The following is a 16,032-nucleotide window of genomic DNA, read 5'->3' as shown; positions in this document are numbered from 1 at the left end:
AAACATGAATCGATTTATTTGCCAATTTGATGAGCTGTTGTTGAGTCATGGCCGCTCCTCTAATTTAAAGCAAAGACTGAAGAACTGGATCGCTTGGCAGTATTGACGATGGAATTGGACTCACTACGTTCTCATCGATTACCAATCACTAATTTGAATGTTTGCGATTTTGGTTGATCATACAAAAAAAAAAAAACACACACACGTGGAGTTGAGTGTACTTTATTTGTTGATCACCGGGCTGTTTCCCTTTTACGATGAATGCGTGTGCAGCACTTCTACTTGACCAGAGAGAGATAGCGAGAGTTGAAACAGTTGCGCCAGAGGAGGAGGACAATGTTGCTATATGTTTCCAGAAAGAGAGAGAGAGAGAGAGCGTCGAACATAAGTTAGCGCTGTACAGCATCTTTTGATCACGACAGAAACAAACAGAAGCGCAGCCGAAATCGGCGTTCGGACTTTAGCGTTAGCGCTACTGCCGTGTTCAACAATTACATTCAGGATTAGGACCAAATAAGTCGCATGCAAGAGGATTACATGATGTTCTCTTGGCGGCTTGGAATCACTGTCGAAGCAAAATGTTACGTTCACAGGTATGTACAGTGTGTGTGTGTGTGTGTGTGTGTGTGAGAGAGCAAGCGCGTTACATTCGTGTTGTGTTTGACCGTTTGGATGTTTTCTTATCCAAGTCATAGTCTGGAGAAGGTCGCAGCCGAGGCCGGCCGTCATTGGTGGTTCTGTTGAGGAGTTGCCATGCCTGTGTTGCCGTGTCAATCCAACCTCTTGAGTGGTTTGTACGTTTTTTTACATTCACAAAAAAAAAATACGTTATTGCATCTCGCAGCGTTCTGCCGTTGCCGAGAAAGTTTCTGACGTGTAGTAGCGTATGCTTATTAAAAGCCAGTTTTCCGAGCTCGCTCAAACGCGCCGCGAGCGCAGCCTGTCGATGCTGCGTTCCAAAAAACGGGTAAGTTGGACACTTGAGAAAAACAAGTTATTCTTCTCGGTTATCAGGGTAAAATTGAAACGTTAGCGAAAAGTCGTAATGCGCCGAGAAAAGTTGTGATATGAGAGCGAGTGTGGAGAAAAGCCGTAATGTCACAAGAATGAAATCGTCGCTTTACTGAAACAAAGGCCGTGATCTTACGAGAAAAAGTTGCGACAATGAGGTGTTAGTGATATGCGACGTACGAAAAAAAATGTAATGTTATGATAATGTTTAATATGGCGGAACAGTTAACGTTTACCATGACGACAAAAATGGAAGAAAAATCAAAGTGTCCATTTGATCTGTATCGTGTTGCATTTGCGTTCCAATTTTTGGATTTAGCTGTCGTAACCGTTTTTGTTTTTTATCGTCGTCTGTTTGCAATTGTCGCTTTGAGTGCGATATTGTTTTACCCTGTTAGCATAATTGCCCAAATTATTTTTAACTTCATATTAACAAATCAATCAAAAGTACCAACGTGCTAGCTAAAAATTCACGGCTTCGGCAACTACGCTATTAGGCGAACCATTTGCTACTTGCCAGTTTTCTGCAATGCATCGTACGCGTTGCTGAAAGGTACGATCGGATTCACGTTAAATGAGCCCAAAACGACAAACGCAATTTTTGCTTAGAAGACTCCAAGCAGAATTATTTGCAAATTTATAGCGCGATAAAAGCTAAATCAATCGCTGTCAACGTTGTCAGCTAGCCGCCTCAAAGCATGCGATATTTGGAAAAAAAACAAAAACAAAAGATCACTTCGCCGCGAGCGTCGCCGCCGCCGTCATTCATTCATGCTCATTTATAAATAGTTGTTAATGCTCAATATTTACATATTATAACGTGCGTTTGCGGTCGTTGAGGTCATCTCTGTGCTTCAATACAAACAACTAAGCCCCACCCATTTCCTTCTCGGGGGGGCGAGGGCGGAAAAAGTGCATTCTGGTTTGGTACAAAGACATTCCGTTTCATTTTCATATCCATATTTTTGAATTTCATGTTTGGTCTCGTCCTTGCGCTTTGTTGGAAAAACAAACGCGCTTCTGTTTTGCTACATGAGTGTGTTGTCGACGTTGCCGGTGTCATGTCGAGAAACATTCGACAAGGTTGTTCATGTTAGTGCAGAAACATCCGTCACTTTTCTTCGCAACTGCCGCGACAGTAAAAATGAAGAGCAATTATTTTTTAAATCTCATAAAACATAGGATTTTTTAAAATATAAAGTAGCAGAGAGTTCATTATTATTATAAATATATGTTTAAATGGAAATGTAAAAAGAATATGTTTTATACTCTTCTATGAAAATAGAAATAAAATTTCAATTAATGTTTTGAAATTATTCCAAAGCAGCGTAGGGAAAACAGGCATTGACATCCCACCCCCTCTCCACCTCCCCAAATAAAAAAAAAATAAATAAAATCATTAAATCAATAAAAAGCAGCAGTGAGACAATTAGGGCTGCAACGTCCATCATATGTGACACCCGCACAATTGTGGGTTGCGAACGCAAGAAACACGAGATCTGGTTTCTGAAATGATCATTAATGAGGTATCATAATTGGGTCAATTGATTAGGGACAGCTCTCGGTTCATCTGCGTCTTTTTTTTTTTTTTGTGTGTGTATGTGGCCTTAATGTGTCGCTAAATTTGACTCATGATATAATAGGAACGTGGGAAAGAAGAAAATCCAAATTAATGAAAATATATAGTGTGTGTGTGTATTTATATTTATCTTCTAATATTATTGACAAAATAAAATTGAGTAAAGAAAAAAAAACATTTTCGTGTGCATGAACTTGACGACTGTCTTAAGTGCGTTTTCCTACGAGGCAAAGGTTTCGATCGCAGGGCAGCGTGGGGGCAAGTCAGAACTCGATCTTGCAGGCGGGGAAAGACTCGTCCTGCATGACGACGGTGCTGCTGGATGCCAGGACCATAATGTTGAGGTCCTGCTGCCTCTCGTGCGTGCGCTGGTACCACTCGCGGGTCACTTCCGTGTCGTGGGTCGGGATCAGGGTCACCTTCAGGGAGACAAAATGTCACACCAAGGAAGCAAACACTGATCAGTCGACAAGTCATGAAGTGCCACGAGCTTTCGGTTAAAAGTGGATTGTTATTGTCACGAGGTTTCGCTTGCAGTGGTGTAAAATTTCTCATTTTTCATATTTTGCTATTATTTAGTAACTTTCTCAAATGATATGCTAGACAAAGTAATCTACGTCTTTCTGGATTTGAGTCAACAAAAACTACCGGTATTTCAGTACGTTACGATACTTGAATTAGTGTCGGTACTCGGTAACTAAAAATAACCCCTACCGAGTTAAACATCGATGAATGTCTTTTGAAAGCGAAATAAGCAGCTGCGTGAGTACCTGCACGTTGGAGCCCCACTGAGCTTTGCCCTCCAGCAGGGCGTCCAGGACGCCGCCGCTCGGCTCTCCGCCGCTGGGGTCATTCCCGCTCACCACGTAGTATGCCGCTCGCACGCGCTTGAAGAACTCCTGGTCCACGTTCTTGGCACTGCAGTGGTTGGGCACGTAGGCCAGGTCCACATAGACCGGCGGTCCTGGTGGGACGGCTGAAGGGGCTTTCTGAGCGTTGGTTCCTGAACACACGGTCAACTTAAGCAACTGGGGATCTTCATGACTTGCCCACATCAAGGCAGAATCGAAAAACTACCGACAGTCATCGCGTATTGATTTAGCACACGCGGCGTCGGATTGATTCGAAGATAAAACGCACCTGAACCGCTTTTCACTCCATTGACCAGGCCCTTGAGGATGTCACTCCGCGAACCTTGGTTCTCTGACATCTTCAACAGTTTGGAGCTCCTCTCGGGGTCCTTCCTCCTGAGGGATGCTGATCGAGGCGGGGCTGAGTCCTTATGGGCCTGCTTCACCGGCGTGGTGGACCTCCTCTTGACATCTCCCTTCCGAGCGGGAGAAGCCGATTTGGGTTTGGCTTTCCTGAGGCCCTTTGTGGCCTTGAGGTCCTTCTTGAGAGGTTTTCCTGTGCCGCTGAGGTCCTGAAGGAAAGCCTCTGGGTCCACCATGCAGGCATCTGGATGAGGAGGTTGTGGAGGAGGGTCTTTTACCGAGGTGGGGAGGGGATCGTGCGACTGCTGAGCTGCCCTCGGTGACGAGGGCTGTAGGCCACTGGCAGCACTTGAGGCTGACAACCGGTCTGCGGGCAAATGGTCCGCATCTTCATCTGAGTCCAGGTTACCTTCCGCGATAATGGATGGGCACTCTTCAGTTCCCGGCGGCGCATCAGAATCGGACTGCGAAGGCAACGACTCGCTCACAGATGTGGGAGGTGTTTCCTCTCCTGCTAAAGTCGCCATCAGTCCAAATGAGGCGGCACTGGACGACTGAAGACTGGCGTCGCCGTGGTGACGCCTTTGCTCATGTGACTTTGTTTGAGCGGCTTTTTGCTCCTGGGCTGCATCACCTCCCTCCTCACTTCGGTCGTCCTCTTCACCCTCGTCGCCAGAGAACTGATGTGGACTAGGGTTGATGAAGGACGGAGAGAGTTTTCCTTTACGCTGCTTGTATTCATAGGAGCAATCTCCCGTGTTCAAGTCGGATGGCCGATCGGTTTTTGGTTTGCTCGATGCTCTTACGAGTGAGGTTGCGTTTGAGGAGGCACCGTGGATGCTCGCCATCCATTCGAAGGCATCCTCCTCCTGGTCACCGTAACCTGGTGGAGGGGCACTTGGGAAATCATCAGGCTTCTGCAGCAGCTCCCAATCAGATATACTACTTTTTCGCCTCGCCTCTAATCTCTCCGGCGGCTTGTCCAAAAAACTTTCCATTGCCCCTGGGAAGTCTGAGACTCCTTTCGACTTGACGTCCACTTTATCAGCCCGCTGGACTGCCGGGCTCATCCTTTCATTGCTGTCCTCCAGAGACTTTGTTTCCTTTTGTCCTTTCGCAATGTCTGCTGTTCTTGTTTCCTGTCCCACTTCAGCGTGGACCGTAGTCCTCTTCTCCTGTTCGTCGTGTGGTGTCTTTATGCTTGGCTGCTTTCCCTCCTCTGCTCCGGAAGGGTCGGCGACGGCACATGAGGTGTTCGTAGCACCATTTGCACTTGCTGAAGTGACTGAGGCAACGCCATGAGCCGTTTCCGTCGTCACTTGCGGTAATGACTCGACGGTGGGTGTCGTCTTCACGTCCGTGGTATTCAAAGTACTTTCCGTCAAACGTGCCGCAGTCGGTAATGAAAAAGTGTCTTGCTCATCGGACGTTTTTTGGCAGTCAAAGTCACGTACGACATCTTGAGAACTCCTGTCAGTGGCTCCGGCCCTTTGTGGAGAGGCACCTAAACTGGATTCTGGTGTGGGGAAAATGTCTGCCAGTTTTGAGGGCTCACTACTTGGTGCAACAGACGATGACCATTTGCTCTCGTCAGCCTGGGAATATTCTTTTGTAGGTTTGGTCATCACTTCCATGTACTCGTCTCTCTGAAGGCCACCAGGGGCTGAGCTCAACAATGTCACTGGCCGGGCCGTATCGCTCGATACGCTTACAAACTTTTGAGGACCGTCTTCTAAATGCTGGGTAAAACTTGAGCCGGGTGATGCGTACCCGGCTGAAGCGGCGGTGAAGGCGCAAGGTAACGAGGGAAGCTGGTTCTCCTTTTTAGAGGTCAGATCTGAGCTTTGGATTTGAGTCAGACTTTCCTCTTGGTTGTCTCCTTGGTAATATCGATCTTCGCTTAAGGTTACTTGATGGCTTTCGTGGTGTTGATCTTTTGGACCGACTTGACTGACCTCAGAGTATCCTTCTGATCCACTCAGTCCAAGATCAGTATAGCGTCCAGGCTGCAGAGCAAACGGATCAGAGGCAGGCACTGACGGGGACGTGGACTGGTCAGGTAGCGCTGCTGGGCTTGAGCTGCTGAGGTTGATCGTGGGTGATGATGACCGGCAACGGTTTTCGGAGCTTGGCGATCGAGATTCTTTGTCGGCATCCTTTTTCTCTGACTGCTGGACCTCAGAGGAAGGGCTACCCCCAGCAATCGATAGCTTGCTTGGTGTTACCGGCTCAGGGGATAAACGTGTTTTGTCTCCCTTTGTTTCGAGAGGCTTTGCTTCATTTGGCGTGTCCGAGCAGATGTTTTCGAGTTTGACAGCACTCGTGCCTGGTGATGATGTCATTGTTTTGCCTTCGGTCCTGATCTCGGGAGGTTTGGTCGTACCAGCAGCTGTTGCTCCATCGACAATCTCCTTCCCAAGAAGGTTTGTGTCACCGGATTGTAATATTTGACTCGTGCCCTGCTTGGACGTCGCAAGGGCGTCGTCAGGCGTCGCATGAGAGGCCATCTCCTCTTTTTGGAGGCTGGATTCAGGAGAGGTTTTCTTTGAGTCCTCAGAGGGCGGACTACGCCCGCACGTTTCTTTTTCAGACTGCTCCCTGGCACCTTTCTCCATGTCAACGTCACTCGAGTCTTCCTCTTCCTCCTCCTCATCATCATCATCAACGTTGAAATCTTCACCTGCTACTAGTAAGCGAATATCGACCAGGTGTTCTTTGCCTTTGGGGAAGTCCAACACGGAATGACTGTTGTCTGAGGCCAGAATGTTGTCATCTAGTGTAGGTTCCAGACACGAGGAGCCCAAGCTTGCACTCGGTTTACTTGCTTGCTCATCCTTGACCGAGGATGAAGCACCTTGGGGTAAAATCTCTTTCTCTGCCGGCGAGCAGCGACCGCATGGAGAGCCTTCATGATCGGAGGACCCGGTCCTGTCTTTCGGTGGTTTTTCCGTCTCCTTCGTTGTGGTGTCCTTTTGTGCGAGTGCAGTGCTGAGATCTAATTGGTTGCTGGTTTCTTGCTTTGATGGAAGCCCTGTGGATTGAAGAACGGCATCAGTGGACACCTGATCCCTTCCTCCTGTCTGAGATGTTCCTGAAGTTCCTCCTACCGTATCCTCTTTCTCTTTCTCCGATTTTTCTGGTTTGTCCTCTTTGGGACTGTAAGACTCCTGGGAAATTTTGTTGTCTCGCATATCCAAAGCCGAAAAGCTCTTTTCGGCAGCAGACGTGTTTGCTCTTTCTTCTCTTTCTCTCTCTTCTTTTTGCCCTTTCTCTCTCTCTTCTTGATCGGGCGAGGCACTTCGGTGGCTGTCACTTTGCGGGCTGTGGTCACCTCGACTTAAGGACTTTGCTTCTTTGACTTGCTCGTCACGTAGGAACGCGACTGACCCCGTTTGGCTTGTTCTCCTGTTATCGTCCATGCTTATGTCAAAAGTATGACCTTCAAACACATCTGTGCCCTCTCGAGCGGTCGGATCTTTTGGGATGGGCTTCTCATACGGATCATATTTGGAGGCGGCGACGGTTTTGCTTTCGTCTCGGAGTCCGTGATCAGTGCTCTCCTTCTTTTCACCGCCTGATTTCCAACCATCAGTCGGGCTGCTGTTGTCGGAGTCTTTGTCCAACAGGAAGTATGAACAAGGCTGTGAAAATCCCGGAGAAGCCGCCTCCCGTTCTCCTTCCCTCTCCCGCTCTGCCTCTTTGCCGGGCTGAGACTGGACTTTGGACCGGCTCTCAGTGCTCGAACTGGACTCTGGCTCTATCTGAGGGTGTGGTCGATCAGGGGATGGCTCCTGTTTTTGAATCGAAGTTGTCTCCCCCTTTGCCGAGTCAGTAGCTGAGGATGGCTCCGGGTGGGTGATCCGCGAAGGAGAACTTCCAGGTTTTGCAGCACCGCTGGAAAGACCGCATTCGTCTGTTAAAAACTCTTTGCTCTCTTCATCCAGTGAAGGTTCCTGCATTGTAAGAGTTGGTATTACGATTACTGTCTGTCTGGGTGTGGCCTCTTGAGTTTGATTGCTTAATGGGGACGTTTGGCCCACAGAGCCGGCGTGAGTTTCGGATTTTTTCAGCTCAACCGATAAAGGTCTTGAGCCCATACATATATATTCTTCTTCATCCTCCTCCTCTTCCTGGTCTTCATCAGAAGACTGAACCAACAAGGTGGGTTCTCTGAATGTTGCCTGCGCAGATTGTTTCAAGGTTTTGTCGAGGTCCTTCTCTTGCAACTCTTCCCGCTCCCACTTCTCCTCCTTGGTGCGTTGCGTCTCGGCTCTCTCTTCTCCGCCGCCGTCTTCCGCCTTCGCATCGGACGCGTTTCGTATCTCTTCTGATTTGGTCTTTGGCTCATGCGGATCTTTTGTCTCACAGGTTGCCTCCTTCTCCCGTTCCCTCTCCATCTTCTGTTCCTTGCTCAATTCGGCAACATGAGCGTCGTCCTTTTCTTTCTCCATCTTCTCATCGGAACTCATGACGACTGTTTCAACCCCATCGCGTTCTTTTGGAGCTGCAGTTCGTTTGTCAAAGGTTTCTTCTCCAAATGTCTTTTCCTTAGCCACGCTCCGGGCTAGGAAATGGTCTGCCTCTTTTACAGCACCCGTTGCAACATTAGCGTCAACAGTCCTTTCAACCTCTTGTGTCTGAAAGGATTCGGTCTGTGTCTCGAGTTTGTCTCTACTGGGACCTATTGTAGGCTCTCCTATGGCTTCATCTTCACTAATGAAGTTCTTCACTTCATCTTTGGCAGATTTCTCACAGGTTGCTTCCGATTTGGCTTCTTTCTGTTTAGGATCTTTCGTGCATTCCAACGCGGCATTTTTGCCATCTTTTGTCATTTCTTTAGCTTCCTCAAAGGCCGCTCTTGCATTCAACTCTTTGGCTTCCTTGTCACTAGTAAGGCCCTTTTCGTCTTTTGTGGTTGGAGTCGATGCTACGCGAACATCTTGCGTTTCCTCTTTCTTTGCGACATCATCACAATATGTATTCTTATCGTAAGCTTCTTCCTTTAGTGTCTCTTTCGTGTCCCCCTTTTTTATTTGTTCCTCCGAATCAACCTTCTTCTCTACTTCCGCCGTCGGTTTTACTTCAATGAAATCTTTGCATTCCTTTTCAGTGGGTTCGTTACTTGTTTCTTCTTCCATCGATTGGATACTTTGATCCACAATTACCACGTCTTCCTCCTTGGATGCTTTGCCAGCGATGACGTCCACTTTGTCATCAGCCTTTTCGGCCAGTTTACCAGCATAAATGTCATCTTGCATAGCGGTATGCTCAGATTTTTCACTCTTGCTCGTCATCTGCGCTTCAGCGGGTATGCCAGCGGCGGTGGCATCGAGCGCTTTTTCTGCTTCTTTGGCGGATTGGTCTGCAAGTGGTGGTTCCAAATTTGCTGGAATGGTAAATTTCATTTCCTGATGCGTCTCTTCGTCCGTAACGTGCGCAACAGCCAGACAAATGTCTCCTTTGGGGCTTTCGGTCAACGTAGCGTCGGCCTCGTCTGCGATGAGCCTGGTTTTGATCGTCTTACCCACTGTTTCATCCTCTCCGGTCACTTCCTGTTTCACATCCTCACGAGGCTTTTGAATTGGAGCAACATCCGCGGCCGGTGTGCCATGAACAATTTGAATCTCCTTTGCTTCGGGTTTTGTGGCAACAATTTCAGACGTTCTGTCCTCCGGTTTTATGCCTTCAGTCTGAGGCACGGCGACGTCAGATGTCTTGATTTGCATGGTTTTGAGGTCACGGTCTTCATCCTCGTTCCGAAAAGCGACAGTCGCTTCTTTGGGAGCTGTTGCTAAAGCAGCAGTCTCTTTTTCCAACTCTTTAGGATCATCTCTTAGGATAGCATCAAATGATTCTTTTTTCACAGGTTTAGCGTTGTAACTAGTGACATTTTTCGCTAGCTCCTTATCCTGATTGGGTGAAATGTCACCAGCATCTAGCGGAAGAGCAGATTTGGATTTCTGTTCATCCGCCGTTTCTTGTAATTCGGAAACACTATCTTCTTGTTCGGTCATGACAATTGTTTTCACTGCAGATTTGCCTTTGTTGTGATCTTCATCGTCATGAAAAGGGCGGTGTCTTTCTGGGGATTCATCACGTCCTCCTTGACTTTGTTCATTGGGAGATTTGCGTCCCGACACAGGTGGTTGAACTTCTGATGGTGTTGACGGTTCATCTTTAGTAATCGTCTGCTCTTCTGGGGCTTGTACCGGCTCCTTGACAGGTACAACATCCGCCAAGTCCTTCTCAAATGCTTTGTCCTCCGTCTTCTTGTCTTTTGGCTCCTCGTCTTCTTTATTCTTTCCGGTTTTGTCTTCAGTTGAGGCGGCGAGCTCGGGGAGGTCCGAGTCAGGAAACGCTCCCACCGGCGCATGTCGAAGGGGTGAATGAGATGCGCTCGGCGGTCCCGATTGTGTCGGGGAGGCCATTTTGACAGTGATGTCATCTGGACTGAAACAACGCTCCTCACTCTCCGAGGCAACAGAGTCTGAGCCAAAAGGCCTGGGAGGCACGACCGATGAAATACCCTTGGAGGCCACTGCTTCAATGTTCTCCTCTTCATCTGGAAAGTGGACCGGTTTGTCCTCCTGTTTCGACTTGGCGACAGAAGATGCGGAGCCAGATTGCTTTTCAACCTCCTCGTCCTTGCACTTTATTTGGGGGGATAAGGCATAGCCCTCTTGGAGTTTTTCCAGTGAGATATCAACATTGGGAGTCTGATCTTCCTCTTCTTCTTCATCGTCGTCGTCATGGGAATCGGGAAGCTTTGAGGCCGTTTTGGCATCTTCGAGAGGAAGTTGTAAGTCAGCCGAAGGTGACTTATCTTCAAGAGACGACGGTGAAAGCGTTCCGGACGAGAGAAGTTGCTCAGTCGTCACCCTGGTTTTTGCCGGCTCTTCGGGGGCGACGGCGGACGCCACGGACTGGTCTTCGGCAAGAGAAGTGGGGAGCGAGGACATTTTGTCGTACTCTGTGATGGACGTGGCCGAGGAAACGTGTTCTTCCTCTGCCAGAGGAGCGGTGAATATGTTGGTAAACAATGACAGCTGCTCTTGAGCGCCCGTCACGAAACCTTTCCCAGGGGTGGCCGAGGCCTGCATCTCCCTCATGCCGTGAATGTCGACAAATGATCCGGTCTGATCTGGAACCGAGACGTCGTTGGAACCGATGTCATATTGAAGGTGTGGTATCCTGTCCTCGGCCTCCTCGTGAATCTCCTCATCAGAGATGGTTTGTTCTGTTTCAGAGTAGCCCGGAATGTTCTCGTCTTGGATATAGGAGACGGGTTCTACGACTGCGCCTCCGGGAGTTCCTGCACTGATGGCCGCTGTCGTCCCTCCCACATGGGAAAGGTAGCCCTCTTCCTCTTCTTCCTCGTCTTCCGCCTCAATTTCGGCTTGGCTTAAGGTGCCGATTTTGGTTTCTCGAGCCACACCTTCCCCGGTGATTTCTTCATCCGCGATCACATCCAAATCTTCGACCTCCTCCAGTTCCGCCTTCTCCACTGGCTCTTCTTCATCCTCTTTTGTGTCGACATCTGCTACGCCGAGTGTTTCCGATTCCTCTGTGTCTTTAGTTTCGTGTTTTCCGTCCATCCCGTCATGCTCTCGTGACGGGAATTCGTCTTCCTCTTCACCAATCCCCATATCCTCCTCCTCCTCCTCGTCCTCGTCCTCTGTCCTGGCCTCAGCAGTTGGAGCGTCTTCTTCATCCTCCTCCTCCTCATCCTGGGATCCAGCTCCCTCGTCCTCGTACATCTGAGTCTCTTCCAATTCTTTGTCGTTGTCGCGTTGTGCCTCAACAGCGGCTTTCGCCGGTAGTGGTTCCTCCTTTCCGGGAGACTGCGTCGCGGGGACGATGACACTTTCTGGTGCTTGTGTCTTCTCATGGGTAAAGCTTTGAGCTATCGCCCGCAATTCAGTCTCATCACGGCACGTTCGATCAGCCACAGCTACTTCTCGGATCACTTCGATCGCCTCGGTGAGGTCTTGGGAGGGAGGAACTCCATTCCGTGTTGGCTCAGCTTGAATGCTTTCTTGACCTTTGTCTTCTGTGGTCTTTGGTTCCTCTGGCTTGGAGTCGGCCTTTGCCGGTTTTGCTTTTCCGGTCTTTGTTTTACTCGACACTTTAGCTCTGTGTAATGTCTTTCGGACCTCTGGCGTGAGAGGCTTGAGGTCAGGCTTTGCCATTTTTCTCAGCTCCGGTTTGGATGCGTCCTTTTTCTTGTTCTCTTTGTACTTCAAGTCTCTCTTCTCATCTTTCCTGGCAGACTCCTCTTTCTTGACCTTCTTGATCTCTTTCTTCTCTTTGTCCTTTTTCTCATCCATCTTGGACACCCTTTCCTTGGGGTGCCTTTTCAGGGATTTTTCCTTGAGAAGTTTCTTCTTTTCTGGCACGTCGGATTTAGATTTGATGGTTCTACTTGTTTTTTTCGGTTCATTTTTCACAGACGGGTTTTCTTTTGCAGTATCGCTCTTTGTCTCTGCGCCGCCGGCAGCATCTTGTCCTTCCGTTTTTTCCTTGGTGACCTTTGCGGTGGTCTTCGGGGACGATTTAAGGCTCTCTTTGCTTTCCGTTCTTTGTTTTAACTTTGTCTGCTTGACCACAGAAGGAGGCACTCCAGAGGCAAGATCTTTTTGGGTCGCTACAGGATAACGCAGGTAGTCGAGGTGCCTTAACTTTTCCAGGCCTTCCAGGATCTTGTTTTGAGGCGCGTTTCCTGGGAAGAGAACTCTGACAATCTTTTCCGTCGGGTTTGCGGGAAGCCAGACAAGTAAGGCAGTCACCGATGTCAGGTAGGGCACAGATATTTCTCCTTCTTTCCCATTTGGCAGGACAATGCCGGTTTTGGCTTTGCTGTTGCCCGCCCACTTTTGCATGAGGAACTGCATCTCTTTGCTTTCCTTGACCGGGTTGAGAACGTACATATCCAGCCGTCCCACTCCCATCTTATGGAACAGGGTGATGGGCTCAATCGTGTTGCTGACCACTCGATAGAGAGGCTCCGGCTTAATTCCCAGTTTGTTAAGGTACTGCAACGTCAGCGAGGCTTCCTCGATGCTGCGCTTGACCTTAAGATGAGATTCCGGCATGCGTAATTTCTCTGGCACATTGAAAAACACCACACCGAGTTCTGGAGAGATCAGGTTCTTCAGCCAATCGCTACCGTTGGTGGAGCCTTGAGATCCCTCCTCCTCCTGCTCAGCGATCTTCCTCTGTAGGATTCCATTGATCCCAGGGAGATTGTCGGCGCCGATGTGAGTGAGCAGAATGGAGTCGATACGGTCCAGGTGGCGGACGAGCTTCCAGAAGCAGGATTTGCGTTCGGAGCCGCCGTCGACTAAGATGTTGAAGCCGTTCACGGCGAAGAGAGCCGAGTCGCCGCGCCCGCCGGGGAAGATGTAGCAGCAAGGCTTGGACAGCTTCAGGAAACCTCCGGATGTCGGTGGCTCGAGGAGGTCAAAGGGTGAGGGGACGTCGACCGTCGCGCAGATGTACTCGGTAAACTCGGCGACCCCATCCATCTTGAGGATCACGGGCTCAGGGTTTAGTTTGTAGTGAAGGAACTCCCGCAGGGTCTGCTGCTGTCCCAGGGAGTTCCAGCCCACCTCCCCGCGGCAGGACACGGTAAGTGTAGCCTGCTGCTTGGGGATGGATGGGCCCAGTAGTTCAACCACCTGCAGGAGGAACAGAGGCAGAACTGTAAGTCAGGACCCTTGATTGCCTCAAAATACTGTCTTAATACAAGGGGGCCAACACTTTAGTGCAAGTAATTTTCATGAGTTGGTTTTCAAGGACAGCGGTACCTCTACTTGACGTTTGCTTTTGTCGTCTTTTAACAATCCTTCGAAAATGTCCAAGCCAAACATCAGCAGAGTGAGCGATCGCCTGACTGGTGAACACTTTTTTTGGGTGATTGACATTTATGTAAAACTATCGGAACGCCCAAGGTCCCTCTTTGCCAATGGGATGCCAGGATGATGCCCGGGAATAGCCAATGGCCGACCAACTATAAGTATGTTGTGTTCAGGAAACTTGGAGTTGCGAGTAGCAGCCCATCCTGTATTTTTACCTTTCGTATCTTGAAATTTCTTTCAAGATACGTTTCATAAATTGAACATTTCGTAGGAAGAGACGTTCGCAAGTAGAGGTACCGCTGTACGGGTTTTCTGCCTTTAACGAACAATTTGGCCAACGTGTTGAAAAAAGGAGAGGATCTGGCACTCACCCCAGGATCAGAAAATATAGTCGCAAGGGTGTCGTAGGTGAAAAGCCCTGTTTGAAGGAGGAGGCCACCCTGATCGGAGGTGGGACCACTCAAAACCAGAAGCTTACGTCCCGCCGAGTCTGTGATCAGAGACTGGATCTGGCAAACGCAAAGACAGACCACCATTAAGATGTGTCTTTTTATACAAAAAGGGTCGGAAAAAGGTGAAGACAGCAAATGCATTCAAAACAAGGAATGTTGTGTTCATCAATGCGCCGGCCCGGTTGGGATGGATCTTACCTCTGCTACGACGGTGTCTTTTGAAGGGTTGACGAGGACCACCGTCTCTAGGACATCACTTCGGTGGTGTAGAGTCCTTTGTCCTGCACGCAAACATTAAACAAGGTCAGCAACTCGTTAGCCTCTATCGCCCCATCCGCAGCGCTGTTGAAACCATTTGGTTTTGGGGAGTTGCCCCGCTTGGACTTGGGCTGCCTATTCAGCCGCAGCTTGAAAAACGGAAACCGCCAACCTCGGGCGGGTGTGGTGTTATTTCAACACTCGCACGGCTAACGATGATCTACATCTGAGCAGCTCGCTTCGAGTCACGTTTTTCTGTCAGTCAAAAGATTCCCTCGATGCGTGGGCAGGCACTCCGGGGACCCGACGGTTTGTGTGCGAGCAATTAAAAAGTCACGTTTGCATAATCCGTCCCCTTTATTTGAGCCACTTTCTATCTCGTATTCAGGCCAATCACCCACTTGTACATGAAGGCTCGAAAAACACACGTTGGAAATAGGCCACTGGAGCCTGCTAAGTATTGAAATCTGAATTTGCCGTCCTCATCCGTAATCTGCACCACATACATCACTAGAGAACTTCAAAGATATTCTGGTAAATCAACCTTGAGTCCATTACAAACAAACGGGAATATGCAGTACAATTCAGAAACTGGTTGGGGCCCAGCGGTGATGTCAAGTTTCCAAATCCCCTTTTGGGTCAGCACAGATGGGATCCTATTATAAGACAGGTCAGGTTTTTGGTTTTGTTTAAAAAACTATTTTTTAACACCTATTTAACACCTTACTCTGAAACCTTAACCACAGTGTAAAACCATAAATTGAAACTTAAACTAGGTTTGAAAATCTTTGAAACCCTAGCCCAAGTTCAAAACCCTAATTTCATACCCTAAACCTGGTTTCAGTTTGAAACCCGAACAGGAGTTTAAAACCCTACTTTGAAACCTTAAACCTAGTTTTAAAACCCTAATTTAAAATCTTAGCTTTAATTTTGAAGCCCTATTGTAAAACACTAACCTGAGTTTAAGACCCTTCTTTGAAACCCTAACCCTAGTTTAAACCCCTGCTTTGAAACTTTAACCAGAATTTTAAAACCCAATTAGGAACCGTAACCTCGGTTTAAACCAAGGGTCTCAAACTCAGTTCCTGGGGGCCCGCTGTCCTGCATGTTTTCCAAGTCTCCTGGTTGCTACACACCTGATTCAAATGAACAGATCATCAGCAAGCTCTGCGGAAACCTGACATTGAACCTCTTCATGTCAATTATATCAAATGATAAGTTCAATTGAACTTATCATTTGATATAACCCTCGACCCTACTTCGAAATCCTCACTCAACTTCAAAAATGTAATTTGAAACCCTAACCTGAGTTGAAAACCCTTCTTTGAAACGGTAACCTTTAAGACCCTAATTTCAGACCCTTACCCTAGTTTGAAACCCTATAAAATGTATTGAAATGCCATGTATCCGGTCAAGCGCCCCAAGACACTTTTTTTTTTGGTTGTTGTTATTTCTTAATAAAGAAATTAGCTCTGTATTGTATCCTAATGAACCAAGAAAAGATAATGCCCATCCCTGATCTGCAAGAAGTGTGCGCCTCTGCTCTTTTTTTTTTTTTTTTCTTGTGCTGACCCGTTTGATATAAATATCCAAGTGAACTCCCCGAATGAGAGCGCTCTGTTGAAAGGAGACTACTCCAGATAGCATGTTCCACATGTCCA

General features: G+C 48.2%; 1 protein-coding gene across 1 annotated transcript in view; it reads right to left on the bottom strand.

Annotated features, from left to right (window-relative positions):
• Positions 1-206: 206 nt before the first annotated feature.
• The window catches only part of map1ab (microtubule-associated protein 1Ab), a 35,661-nt gene continuing 19,835 nt past the window's right edge, over positions 207-16,032 (bottom strand). Inside the window, exons 3-7 of the mRNA XM_052061954.1 lie at positions 14,312-14,394; positions 14,033-14,170; positions 3,731-13,481; positions 3,361-3,593; positions 207-3,009 (exon numbers count right to left, since the gene is read on the bottom strand). Coding sequence (XP_051917914.1) covers positions 2,854-3,009; positions 3,361-3,593; positions 3,731-13,481; positions 14,033-14,170; positions 14,312-14,394 — 10,361 coding nt within the window. The 3' untranslated portion in view covers positions 207-2,853. The remainder of the gene's footprint in view (positions 3,010-3,360; positions 3,594-3,730; positions 13,482-14,032; positions 14,171-14,311; positions 14,395-16,032) is intronic.

This window comes from Hippocampus zosterae, chromosome 3 (genome assembly GCF_025434085.1).
Source record: "Hippocampus zosterae strain Florida chromosome 3, ASM2543408v3, whole genome shotgun sequence".
In the NCBI taxonomy this organism is placed as follows: Eukaryota; Metazoa; Chordata; class Actinopteri; order Syngnathiformes; family Syngnathidae; genus Hippocampus; species Hippocampus zosterae.
This window is presented reverse-complemented; position numbering and strand designations above follow the sequence as displayed.